Genomic DNA, 13,637 nt, shown 5'->3' with positions numbered 1-13,637 from the left:
AACAAGAACTCGGCATGTCCTTCCAGGCCGGCGGTTTCCGTACAGCAAGACAAGGGGCGGAAAACATTTTTACCATCTGACGCTATAATCTGTCCTTTAGAAGAGCATAGGTGAAAAGTTTAATAAAGAAATTAAGCGATGTGGAAGTCATTCTCGCTGCTTGCAGAGGGCGGGGAGGCGGGCCTGGGCAATTTCGGAACTAGGAGAGACCACGTCGGCACCGCCTGTGGTCCCGGGCAAGGGCCATGGATTTCCCATTTCTCAGATCCCAGCTGCCCGACTTCATTCTTGCTTCTTTCAGTCCAACTCATCCTCCCTTCTCTCTCCCTCCACGTCTCTTGGCACTGCTCTGCCCGCGTCCACTGCGAGGGAGGTGACCTAAAACCCATGGGCCCGTCTCTGCGTTCTCTGCGCTCTGGCCCAGTTCTGGGAGGACCTCCCGACGCCACGGGAGAAGGCTGCAAGGGCTCGAGGCCCCCGACGCGGCCTGGGTCTCGGGGGACACATGAACCCGCCACCTCTGGCCAGCTTCCTTTTAGTGCCCCAAATAGGACCACTTAGCCCGTTGCTTCCCCCCGACTGTCTTGTTTTTCAAAGTGTTCACAGGGTCGCGAGAGCGAGCGATGCGGGGGCGGCGAAGCTGCAAGACTGCAAGGCTGCACAGGAACAGACGACAAGAAATAGGGCTTTCTTCTGCGTGGTTCTTTTCCGGTCCCTGTCTGAGTCGCCCAACCCCGCGGGGAGCGCGGAGCATTGCGGCGTTCGGCTACCTTCAGGCTCTCAGCCCGCGCAGCAGGTCTCGTTGCTTTTCCCCAGTTGCGACGCCGGACGGCCGAAAAGCAAAGTTCGTCCGCGGTAGGAACTTCGAGGACCCGTCAGGACAGATCTCCGGCCTCCGAGTCTACTTAGCCGTGTCCACGCAGGTGCCTTTTCCCTCTTGCAGCGAAATAACTGGGCGGGGCCCGACGCGCGTACTCCAGCGACTCCGGGAACCCAAGGCCTCTTTCACCTCGCTCAGAATTCACCCGAAAATGCGCTGAGACTTTGGCCTGGGGTTGTGGTGTGTCCCACTGACATTACAGAAGCGCTTATGAATTTAAAAACTGACCCAGGTGGCCGGACGGCGGGACAGCGCCTCCTCACTTGCTCCTCTACCACAAGGCCCCTTCCTTCTCCCCGCCGGCTGCGCTGGTGGGTAGGGTGGTCCCTTTACAGAGTTTCCTTAATCCATCTAGCCTGACCTCACCTTCGGGATGTTCCATTTCCCGATCCACCTCCCACACCCCCGCTGCACTGGTCTAGAAGCCGGGGCTGGGGAACTGAGGCGCGCAAGGAGCAGACAGGAGGGCCGGGGTTGGGGGCACCAGCCACGCGTTGGGAGAGCAGACCCAGGTGCAGACTCGGAGGACTGGAGAGGCGGCATGGAGTTTGGTCTCCTGGGAGGCAGAGAGTGTGGTGTCACGGACTCCAAGAAGGGATTGGCTGGGGGCGGGGGGGGGGGGCCGCCCGGGGAGAAGGGACGGGGTTTTACGCTCCCGCACCACGTCCCGAACTCAGCTGTTCTGCCTTCACTGGCCTCAGCCCGTCCAGGGACAGCTTCTACGAGGTAATCTGCGAGCCCAGCAAATCTTGGGGGTCCTAGCCGAATGTAGTGCGCAACGTTTTCTCACTTGGAGGCCGCCGCTCACCTCGGTTTTTTGTGTTTGTTTTTTTTTTTTCCTAAAAGGATTTTTTTTTTTTTCTGAGTGCCTTTTTCATTCCCCTATTTTACCTGCTCTGCTGACATGCCTCCCGCCCTCACCCGGGAGGCGGCGAAGACGCCCACTGGGACCGCGCCTGGCCATTTTCTGGGTACGTCCTGCCTCCACGGGCTCTGTCTCTTAGGGAGACTGGGCGCGGAAGAAAAGCTGGAGAGCCCCTGCGGGGTGGCAGGAGGTGGGTGTCTGAGTCCCGCGAGAGGCCGGGGCGAGGAAGATGCGCAGCCTGCTGATCCGCGTCCCGCCCGGCGCCAGGGACCCTCAGAGTGAGGAAAGCTCAAAGACCTCGCCCCGCGCCTTCCCGAGGACCGACCCAGTCCCCGCGCCTGCCCCAGAGCGGCTTAGAAACTCAGGGCACAGTGAGGGCGCAAGGCTCTTCCTGAGACTTTCCACCGCTGGCCCGGCCAGCGGAGGCTGTGACCGGAGCGCCCCCTCTGTGCCGCGCACGCCGCCGCCACAGGGTTGGGGGAGGTGAGCGGGAGGCCAGGGTACACTTTGGGGTGGGGGATGGGCGCGCACATGGCCGCCAGCAGGCAGAGTCACTCCGGTAAACACGCCAGGGACGGCGGCGCGCGCGGGAGGCAACCCAGCGGGGCCACCCCCGCCTTTACCTGTCCGAGCCTGCACGCGCCGGCGGCCGAGGCGCCGAGAAGGCGGAGCTTGCCAGCCCGCGCGCCGGGGCGGGACCTAGCGGGGGCGGGGTCCGCAGTGATTGGGCGCAGGAGCGGGGCCGCCAGCCAGAGCTGGGCTGCAAGGCAGCGCAGGTTTCACTTCGCTCTGCGCCGCCGCCGGGTCTGCAGTTTGTTGGACGTCCGCGTACAGCCCGCCGCCGCCGCCGCCACTGCCACCGCTCGATTCTTGCAGTCACCCTGCGAACCGTGCCACACTGCGATCGCATCATCGGGGTATTCGGTTCGCTGAGTTCCCGCCGCCACCGCCTCGGCGCCCTTCCCTTGGCCCTTGTTCCCCCAAATGTCTGACTCTGACTCTCGGACTGAAAAACGCAAGGTAAATACCTCCAAATCCCGCGGTGCGGGCCTGACACCGATGGAAGACTAGCGCTGGAGCCCGAACGCCACCACCTACTGCCCGCTTCCCGTGCACGTGCGAGCGGAGACGCTTGCATCGGCCCCGCTTGTCGCCGGCGCGAGGTGGGGATCCGTGTGGGTCGGGTTCCCTCGGGCAGGTTCTCTTTAGAGAAAGGTCGTTCGCGCGGAGCCTGTGGGCTCTTGGCCAAGTGCGGCTTGGGCCGGGATGCTGCGCGCGGGCCTGGTGAAGGGTCGCACGTCCGGGGAGGAGGAGAGGCAGCGCGTGCTTTTCGGCATCGGCCTGGGAGCTGAGGACCAGCTAGTAGTACTGGGCTTTGCGCCCAGCCGGAAAGTCTCGCCGCCGGCTCCAGCGCCCCAGCAGTAGCGGCCGCGCAGTGCGTGTTTCGCGTCTTGGTTTTTTTGGCGCGCGGGCCTGTTGCGGAGGATTTGCGGAACTGAGGTGGTGATTTAACTGACGAGACGGGGCTTTTCCTTTTACTCATTCAGGCCAAGGTTTCGGGGCCGCTGTTGCATTCGCTTTCTCAAGCGTACCTGGGGCCCCTGCTTGCTCTGCAGGAGTCTTGCAGACGGTGTCATCCACACGATCCGCTGACAGCGAGAGATATAGGTCCTCCCCTGACCACCTGGACCGCGCAGGGGACTAGCCGCGGCCAGCAGAACCTACGCGGTCCCTGGGGCCGGGCTGTCTTAGCGGCTCACGCGTGCCCGAGCACACCCGACCCTGTTCGCGGTGCAGGCTGGCGGCGCCGTGCCCTCTGGGACCTATTGCCCCAGGGTTGGCGCTGCTGGTGGAGGGCCCAATGGACGCCAGGGCGGAGGATGTGGATTTACTCGATGGTCGCGGACGTGCGCGTCCGTGGCCAGGGGTGGCTCTTCGGCTTTGACTCGTGTCTGCGGCGCACCAGGAGAAAGAGAGAGGAAGTTGTTGGAGGAGAATAATTGCCGCAGCCAGGGCGGTGACGGCCGTTGGGGTCTGCCCCCGACGGGCCAAAACAAGGACAAGTGGCGAGGACTGGGCCTGGCTATGGCCCTGCGGGTCCGGGCGCGGCGCAAGCCCTGCTTTGTCTCCAGGTGACTGGCTGTCCAGAGCGGCGTGAGCTGCTAAGGCTTGTGTCTGGAAGGAGCACAGGGATGGGCAAGGTAGTCGGGCCAGCCGGTCCCCAAATCCTCCGGCGAAGCTGCCGCCGCCGCCGCCACGACCACTGCCCAAGCTGCGCTCGGAGGCGAGTTTGTCAACAATCGCCTCGCCTTTGGCGGCCTGACCCGTAGGCGCCGCCCCCACCGCGGCTGCCGATTGGCTGCGGCGCGGAGCGACCGCGCGCGGACCAATTGGGAGCGCGGGCACCCGGCGCCAGCGGCGCGGGGAGGTCGGCGGTGCCGGCGGCGGCGGGCGCAGAGCGCAAGGGGAGGAGCGGGAGGAGGCGGAGGATGTTCCCGGCGGCTGCGGCCGGGGCAGCGCGGGCCAGAGGCGCGGCGTGCGGAGCCGTCGGCTGCCCGGCGGAGCGCGGCGGCGGGCTGGCGGGAAGGCGCGGGCTCTGCGCTGCGCCGGGTACTCTGAACGCGAGTCCAGAGCTTTGTTTCCTGCGCTGCCTTCGTGGTGACGGTCAGGGGGCGCCGGGTCGGGGAAGGGCGCGGGCCAGACGCCCCGGGGTCCGGTCCCGGGCCCGGACGCTACGCTCTGAAGGGAAGGCGCGGACGTGAGTTTCGGCTTGATTGCCTTCTGAGGGGAGGGTCTGTGGGATGAAGGGGGTGCGCACCGGTGTCGCCTAGCCTGCGGACCTAGTTGGAGACTTTGCAGGGGGTTGGCTAATTCCCCCCGCCCCCCATTTAGGGGTGTGCACCTAACGGTGCCGCTGCACCTCGGAGAAGTTCTGTCTGGTTCCGTGCGGCGCGCGGTACGGGAGCGGGAGGGAGAAACCGCGGGAGGGAGGGACCACGGGCGGAGAGAGCGCCGGAGCCGGGCCGAGCCGCGCTGGAGTTACAAACTCTATTGTGACGCACTTACTACGACTGACGGCCGCTGCCAAACCTTCCCCCAGACTTGCTGCCCTCAGCATTTTCGGCAAACAATGGGGCCGGAGCAGGGAACGCGGCCAGCCGCCTGCAATCGCTGCGTCTGCGCCCGCTCCTGTGCTCCAGCGTCCTACCTAACGCCGGGAAGTCAGAGCCGCTGGGAGTTTTTGACTTGGATAAGTCTGTCCTGGGCAAAGAGCACACGCGAATAGACTTCAGATTAACTACTTTTCTGGAAACGCGTGTGTGTGTGCACCAGTTCCACAAGCTGTTGACATTGTTACCGTATTTTGTTTGGGGGTACGAAGTTTAATCCCACCCTCTGCCAAAAAAAAAAATACACCTTTATTATTTTAGGTGGAATTTTTTTATTTGGGAGATTGTTGGAAAAGTATAGAACATGAAGTATTTGGGATTAACCCTAAGAGCTGATTTATTCTTTTTTTCTTCTTCTTTTTTTGCTTAAAATAATCTTAGTTTTTATTTTACTTGCAGAAAAAAAGACCAAATGGCAAAGCAACCTTCTGATGTAAGTTCTGAGTGTGACCGAGAAGGTAGACAATTGCAGCCTGCGGAGAGGCCTCCCCAGCTCAGACCTGGGGCCCCTACCTCCCTACAGACAGAACCACAAGGTAATCCCGAAGGCAATCACGGAGGTGAAGGGGACAGCTGCCCCCACGGCAGCCCTCAGGGCCCGCTGGCCCCACCGGCCAGCCCTGGCCCTTTTGCTACCAGATCCCCGCTTTTCATCTTTATGAGAAGATCCTCCCTGCTGTCTCGATCCTCCAGTGGGTATTTCTCTTTTGACACAGACAGGAGCCCAGCACCCATGAGTTGTGACAAATCAACACAAACCCCAAGTCCTCCTTGCCAGGCCTTCAACCACTATCTCAGTGCAATGGGTAAGCAATGCCTGGGTAAGAGGCGGTTGATGTGTGGATGGTTGAATCTGCTTGAAGGCTGTGTGTGGCATTTAAAACCCCCTTTTAAAACCCCGTAACTGATTTATTCCACGTTTTGATGGGAATGGAGGATGTGTCAAACTGTCAACCAACTTTTTTTTTTTTTTTTTGACACAAGTCTTGTTCTGTCGCCCAGGCTGGAGTGCAGTGGTGTAATCTCAACTCACTGCAACCTCCACTTCCCGGGTTCAAGCAATTCTCTTGCCTCAGTCTCCTGAGTAGCTGGGACTACAGGCACGTGCCACCACGCCCAGCTAAGTTTTTGTATTTTTGGTAGAGATGGGGTTTCACTGTATTAGCCATGGTAGTCTCAATGTCCTGACCTTGTAATCTGTCTGTCTCAGCCTCCCAAAGTGCTGGGATTACAGACGTGAGCCACAACGCGTGGCCCGGACCAACATTTTTACAAAGTTATTAACTTTTGTGGCAGTGATGAGTTGAGGTCCAAACATTAGCTCTCAGGTCTGCCTTCATTAAGCAAAAGTGTGTAACCACGACATGTTTTAACCACCAGGCTTTACATAGTAATGACATTTTGCTTGAAAGGGAGCTCATCGTTTACAGAAAATAGCTTAATAATGAAAAGTGTAAAGAAAGATGACAATCACTTTTGAAAATGACACTTTAAAAAAAATGAACGAGTTCGTGAAAGCAGTACCAACATAGAACCATGAAAATGGTTTGTTTTCTGCTTAAATTCCTCTTTGCACTTATTGCCCAGAGGGTTTGGACATAGTACTAATCAGATTAAGTTGTTGGTTTTTATTTCAGGGATTAAAGGCAGTTGTAGGGTTTGAACCAAGAGTGGCTAACATAAATACCACAGAGGCCCGCAGCAAAATCATGGAAGGAACTGAGCTGGTGGAGACTGGTAAATTGGAGAGTATTTGCCCCTTCTATGTTTGGGCCACGCCTAATTGTGGCTGTGAGGACATGTGGTCTCAGGGTGGGTTTTCCTATATTGCAAGATAACCCAGGAATGCAAAATTGATGCCAGATACCCTGTTTCAACATTGACAGCTAATTTAGATTTTGAAAACATTGTACAAGCTGAAAAGAAACATCTGCAGGCTTGATGTGGCCCTTGAACCTCCAGCATGTGACTTTGGGTGCATACTTTGGGTAACCCTCGTGAGGGGCTGAGTCTGTGTTGATCAACTTGCTGTTTCCCACCAATGGAAAAGGTTCACGTCTTGATCAGTAGTCAATCACATTGACCATTCGTCCAGATTAGCTTGCCATATGTGAACAAGATAGAAGTAAGTTGATAGAGTTATCAATTAGGAAATCCAGTACAGAGTCTATTATTGTACTTCATGATGAAGGCTAACTCAACAAACCCATCAAAGTAGACACTGGAACAAAATGACATTTCTAAATACCATCTAGCTCTGTTTTCATAGGCTTCAGTGAGGTAAATCAGGCAGACGTTTGCCCATGTTACAGAATTGGAAAGAACCTCAGAGTGGTGGTCACTTGTCAGAGGTTGGGCACACCTGTAAAGTGGTGGGCAGAAATGACAAACATCCCAGCAGCTACACATGTTGGCTGCACATCTCCTGCCAAATGCCAGGAGGTACTTTTTTAGGGCCCCTCCTTAGGGAAAGGAGCTGGAAGTTTTATTATTGCTGTTACTACTGCTCGTGAACTCATTTCGGCCTTAGAAGTTCTTGGTGCTTGTAGTTTTTGTTCTACTCATGAAAATGCTCCCCCATATATGTGATCATTCTTGCTTACTATAACATCCTTGCTTACTAAATGAGTTAACAGGGCTTTATGGTGTGTATCCTGAAACACATGTACTTTAAAGACCTTCTGGAAGCTATTAGCTTTTCACACTTTCACAACAAAAGCTTCACACTTGTGGTTATTAAGCTATTTTCTCTAACCAGGTCCCTTTCAAGCAAAATGCATACATTGGTCTCTGTAGGTGGTAGGTTAATGCATGGAAGTAGTTTCTCCTTCCCTGGAACTGGGAATAGTGGGTGAGATAGTGTATTTTTTAATGTAAAGACAGGCATGAATGCTTTTTTTGGTGATAAATACTATTTTACAAGCTAATTATAAGTTAAGCACTGTTACTTGACATGAAAGATACAGGGCTTCAAAGATCATAATCTAAATAATTATGCACAGTTAATGGTTATACCTGTAAAGTAAAGTAGTGGATCCTGGGGTATAATTTTATAGTATTAGCTACATTTCAGTAGATAGTGTGATGAAGAGTTTAATGCATAGGATTAACTGAGAAGTTACAAGGAGTTTGGTTTAAAGTTAATGTCCCGAGGTAAGTTTTCAGTGTTAAGATTTTGGAAGATTTGTTTTGGAAGAGGATGAGTTGTGGTTGGGGGAGGAAAGAACTTAGCCAGATGTGAGTTTCTTAAATTGAAGCATAAAATTTACAATTTGTGTAGTCCATAATTTTCTGTGGACATTCTACAGTCTTAGTTCATGCCTGAAGACCACTAAAATAATGCTGAGTTCATAAGTGGTTCTCTTGACATTGTTTAGTATTCTTTACTCAACCCTATCCATGAAGTTCTTCAATGAAGCTTTTGATAATTTATTGCAAAATACATTTTTCACAAAGAAGTCATTATGATTGGTTTGAACTAGTGGAACACAAATGTGAGGTTAAAAAGAGGTTCGCCTTAGCCAGAGGCTCCTTTAGCCACAAAGCAGTATTTTGCTCAGCAACTTGGGGTAGAGATCAGTGTGTCTTGAAGTTTTGTTTTTGCGTCTTTGTTCTAATGAGAAAGTAAAGTCCTATGAGGAATATATAGTAGTTACGTGTATTAATACTATTTTCATATTTTTCTTATGTCTCTCATTTTGCTGAAGACAGGTTCAAAGAATATATTTATCTGTGGGGCAACAGATACAGTTTTTTCACTTTTCCTCAATTTTAGTCTCCTTACACTCCGGGAGGATTAACTTGACAAATGATACCTTAGTGAATAACTGATGATTTTTATCAAAATCACTCACATGTGTCGGTTTACTGAGTGCCATTTTGGATGAGTGTTTTGTGCCATATGTGTTTTTAATGCAAATTAAAGCGTAGTCAGTACACTGAAGTGTACCTGGTACAATTGAAAATAAGAGTTGAGAAAAGTCAGGATAGTAAATGTCTTAAATTTTATACTTGTTCCCTGGCACATCAGAATTCACAGATGGGAGTTAATGGCTTTCTTCTTCTTTTTTTTTTTCCTCAGTGTCTTGTGGGTACTTCTCTTTTAGCTGGTAATTGTCTGACCCCTCCTTTAGTTTGTGAGCTCCCTGGGCCGGGAATAATGTCCTGCAGATGCTAGCCAGCGCCTGACAAAGAGGAGAAGCCCAGGAGGTGTTGCGAGTCAATCCACCTCTGCCTGTTAGCCTTTCCAAGGAGCAGTTTTTAACTGAGGACAAATAGTTTAAGAAAGCAGGTAGCAAGAAAAAGGTCCTGACCTCTGCTCCACCAAAATGTTTTTAATTACCTGGATCTAGCTGTAAGGTTTGCCACATAGTGGTGATAGCTAAGGTCTAGCTCAGCACTGCACAGCAGGGATGCCACACGCTGCATTAAGCACTTGACATAGGACTAGTCTGAACTGAGTTGTGCTGTCAGTGTTGATACACACTGGATTTTGAGGAAATAAAAAAGAATGCAAAATAGTTTAATTGTTTTCATATGGGTTACATGGTGAAATGGTATTTTAAATATATAGGTTAAATGAAATATAAACTTGTATTGCAGTTAAAAAAAACACAAAGCATAAAATTTACCACCTAAACGATTTATTTCTAAGTGTACTGTTCAGTAGTGTTAAGGTCACTCATTTTGTTGTGCAGCCAATCTCCAAAACTGCTTCACCTTGTAAAACAGAAACTCCGTACTCATTAAATAACTCCCCATTTCTCCCTCCCCCCAGCTTCTGACAACTGTCATTCTATTTTCTGTCTATCAATTTGACAACTTCAGGTACCTTATATAAGTGAAATTTATACAGTATTTGCCCTTCTATAACGGGCTTATTTCACTTAGCATAATGTCGTCAGGGTTTATTTATCTTGCAGAATGTCAGAATTTCCTTCCTTTTTAAGGCTGAAGGTGGTTCCAGTGTGTATATCACATATTTCATGGATCCATTCAGCCATCAGGGACACTTGGGTTGCTTCCACTTTTTGGCTATTGTGAGTAGTGCTGCTATGAACATGGGTATGCAAATATCTTTTGGTGATTCTACTTTGAAGTTTTTTGGATATATACTTGGAAGTGGAATTGCCAGGTCATATGGTAATTCTATTTTTAATTTTTTGGAGAACCATCATGCTGTTCTCCATAGAGGCTGTGCCATTTTACATTCCCACCAACAGGGCACAAGGGTTCCAATGTCTCCACATACTCACCAACACTTTTTTTTTTATTTTAACAGTAGTTATCCTAGAGGATATGGGTGATACTTCATTGTGGTTTGGATTTATATTTACTGGCTTAGATTTGTATGGCCACCACCACAGTCAAGATACAGAACAACTCAACCACAGGGATTTCTCATGATACCATTTTATAGCCACAGCCACCTCTCTTCCTCTTCCTTGAGCATCTAGTGATGCTCGTTGGTGATTAAATAAAATGTATTTTAATATTGACTTTCTCTGTTTCTTTCTACCTTTTTAAATGTGGCTACTAGAAAAATGCAAAGTTAGGTCTGTGGCTGGTGTTCTGTATCATCTCAACAGGCTGGCCTCACAGAGAGAGGAGCTGGAGTGTGCAGTGCTGCTTTAGCAAGCAAGACTTGACTTTTCCCACTCAGGGCACATCACTTCCAAGAAGCTTACTCCTTGGGTTATTTGGTTGACTTAAGAGAATGAAAGTGATTAGCCGAATCTTGTGAACATTTTAAACATTAAATGAGCATTGTCAACAGCGGCATTCTCCAGGCAAATACGGAGTTTTGTTTTACCTCTTTGAAGTCCATGGTATATTTGGACTTCAAAAAGTAGATGGTAGAGCACATGCTTCCTCAGCACCTCCAGGCTGCCTGGAGCCTCACAATAGAGGTGTCTTTGAGGGAGTCCCAGCTCTGTTTCTGAAACCCCATAGTTGCTTGTTTGACACCAAGAGAAATAAGGAAACTTTTTAGGTCCTAAGTGGGAAGAGAAAGTGCTAGAAGAGAACGATATTCTTCTTTACCAGTTCCAAACACATTAATTGTTAGTTACCCAATTTTAAATTTACATCTTAAAAAAATTTTTTTTCAGATAATTATAGATTCACATACGTTTATAGGAAATAATGCAAAGAAATCGTATATGCCATTCACCCAGTTTCCTATAGTGGTAACATCTTGCTGAATTATAATATGCTGTCACAACCAGCAATTTTACATTAACAGAATCCATCTACCGTATTGAGATTTCATCAGTTTCACGTGCAGTCCATTTCATGTGTCTGTGAGTGTTTACTTCTATTCAGTTTTATCAAATGTGTAGGTTTGTATGGCCAACACCACAGTCAAGTTACAGAGCAACTCCACCACAAGAATTTCTCATGATACCTTTTTATAGCCACAGCCACCTTTTTGTCTCTTCCTTGCCCCTGATAACCACTCATCTCGTCTACATATCTGTACTTTTGTCATTTCAGGGATGCTGTATAAGTATAATCATACTGTATGTAACCTTTTGAGATTGGCTTTTTTCACTCAGCATAATTGCCTTGAAATTAATCAGAGATGTTGTGTAACAATAGTGCCTTTTTTTTTATTGCTGAGTAGTATTCCATAGATGATGCACCACAGTTTGCTTAACTATTCACCTGTTGAAGGACACGGTGTTTGCATGTTCTGGCAAGGCCCTGGCACAGCTGGAACTCAGGGAGGATTAGAAGAAGTATTTATTGTACTTTTACTTCTCGTTTTTGTGTGTGTGTGTTTGTTTGTTTGTTTGTTTTTGAGACAGAGTCTCACTCTGTCACCCAGGCTGAAGTGCACTGGCACTATCTTGGCTCACTGCAACCTCCAACTCCCAAGTTCAAGCGGTTCTCCTACCTCAGCCTCCCAAGTAGCTGGGATTACAGGCACGCACCACTGCACCCAGCTAATTTTTGTATTTTTAGTAGAGATGGGTTTCACCATGTTGGCCAGGCTGGTCTCGAACTTCTGACCTCAAGTGATTGGCCCGCCTTGGCCTCCCAAAGTGCTGGCATTATAGGCATGAGCCACCACGCCTGGCCCTACTTTTAGCATCTATGTGTTCAGTTTTAGTATATAGAAATACAGTTGATTTTTGTGTGTTGGCCTTCTGTTGTGCAGTTTGCTGAACTCCTTAATTCTAAGAGTTTTTCATAGATTTCCTGGGAGATCTGTATAGTTATGTGATCTGCAAATAGGGACAGTTTTATGTCTTTTTTCTGATGTGTACATTCTTTTTCTTGCCCAGTTGCACTAGCTAGAACTTCTAGTGTTTATGTTGACTAGGAGTGGTGAGATCAAACATCCATACCTTGTCCCCACTCTTAGGGGGAAAGCTTTCTGTTTTTAGTAATTAAAGATGATGCTAAGTGTAGGTTTTATATGAGTGCTCTTTAAAAGAATGAGGAAGTTTTAACCTGTATTCCCAGAATGCTGAGAGTTTTTGTCATAAATGGATGGTGTTAGGTTTTATAAAATGTTTCTGTATCCGTTGATGTGAGCCCATGATGTTAATTTATGTTAACCTGTTGATATGGTGCATTCCATTGATTTGCAATGTTAAGTCTCTCTTGGATGTCTGAGACAAATCCTGCCTGGGCAGGGTCTGTAATTCTTTTCATGCACTGCTGGATTGAATTTGTCGATATTTTGTTTAGAGTATTTGTGCCTAAGTTCTTGAGAGGTGTCTGCTGTTTTCTTTTAAGACTGTCTGGTTTTTATATCAGGACCTTAATTAGTTAGAAAGGGTTCCCTCTTTTATTTTCAGGAAGAGATTGTGTAAAATTGATATTCATTCTTCTCTCAATGGAGAATTCTGTAGTGAAACCATCTAGGCCAGGATATTTTTTGGGGGGGGTGGCAGGGGGCATTTAGATTATAGATTTTTTTTTCTTAGTTTTTGTAGGACTGTTCAGGTTGTCTGTTTCTTCTCAGTTGAGTTTTGATAGTTTGTAGCTTTTGAGGAATTGGTCCATTTCTTCTAAGTTGTTGAATGTATGAATGTGAAAAGCATTTGTAGTACTCCCATATTTTTAATGGATGCAGGATCTGTTGTCGTAACCCCAGCTTCATTTCTGATACTGGTAATTTGTGTCTTTTTTATCTCTATCAGTCTTTCTAAAAGTTTATCAGTTTTGATTTTTTTTAACCAGTTTTTTGTTCCACTGGTTTTTCTCTACTTTCCTATTATTAATTTTATTGTTTATTATTTCCTCTTCTTGCTTTGTGCTAGGTAGGTTATTTTCCTAGTTTCTTGAGATGGAAACTTGGAATAGTGTTTTGAGACCTTTCCTCTCTTTTCTTCTTATTGTTTTCTCAGAAGGAAACATTTAATACTTATTTACAAACAGAAACACTATCTCGGGCAGCCTCAAGATGAGATGGTAGATCCCTGCATGGTTACCCTCCAGACCCAGGGCTTATGTGCCATAGGGAAAGGGTATATACGCTTCAGAAGGGATGTACAGGACAGTTGCTTAAGGGCAGGATTTATGGTGAGGTAATATGAAACTAAGGACAGGATTGACGGTAAATACATGCTCGTACCCAAGGAACAGTAGATAAAATAGAAATCTTGGAGGCATTCCCAAAACCAAGGTTAATCAGAAGTCAACACAGCAGATTAGCATCCAAGATGGAGTTGTTTGGCCTCCACACTCCAGCCCCCAGTCTGGCTCTTAC

General features: G+C 49.0%; 1 protein-coding gene across 5 annotated transcripts in view; it reads left to right on the top strand.

Annotated features, from left to right (window-relative positions):
* The first annotated feature begins 4,175 nt into the window (after positions 1-4,175).
* Positions 4,176-13,637, top strand: part of BCL2L11 (BCL2 like 11) — a 45,229-nt gene continuing 35,767 nt past the window's right edge. For 2 of the 5 annotated variants that reach the window (XR_002725745.1, XM_023189433.1), the window contains exons 1-2: positions 4,176-4,503; positions 5,315-5,451. Coding sequence is in view for 3 of the 5 variants with exons in the window: in XM_023189433.1 (XP_023045201.1) it covers positions 4,235-4,503; positions 5,315-5,451 (406 nt within the window). In the remaining 2 variants the exon portion in view is untranslated. Of the gene's footprint in view, positions 4,504-5,314; positions 5,722-13,637 lie in introns of all 5 variants that reach the window. The other 3 variants (XR_002725744.1, XM_023189431.1, XM_023189432.1) reach the window with 2 other exon arrangements.

Source organism: Piliocolobus tephrosceles, chromosome 15, assembly GCF_002776525.5.
Source record: "Piliocolobus tephrosceles isolate RC106 chromosome 15, ASM277652v3, whole genome shotgun sequence".
Lineage (NCBI taxonomy): Eukaryota > Metazoa > Chordata > Mammalia > Primates > Cercopithecidae > Piliocolobus > Piliocolobus tephrosceles.
Note: the sequence above shows the minus strand (reverse complement) of the source record. Positions and strands in the feature narration are given on the sequence as shown.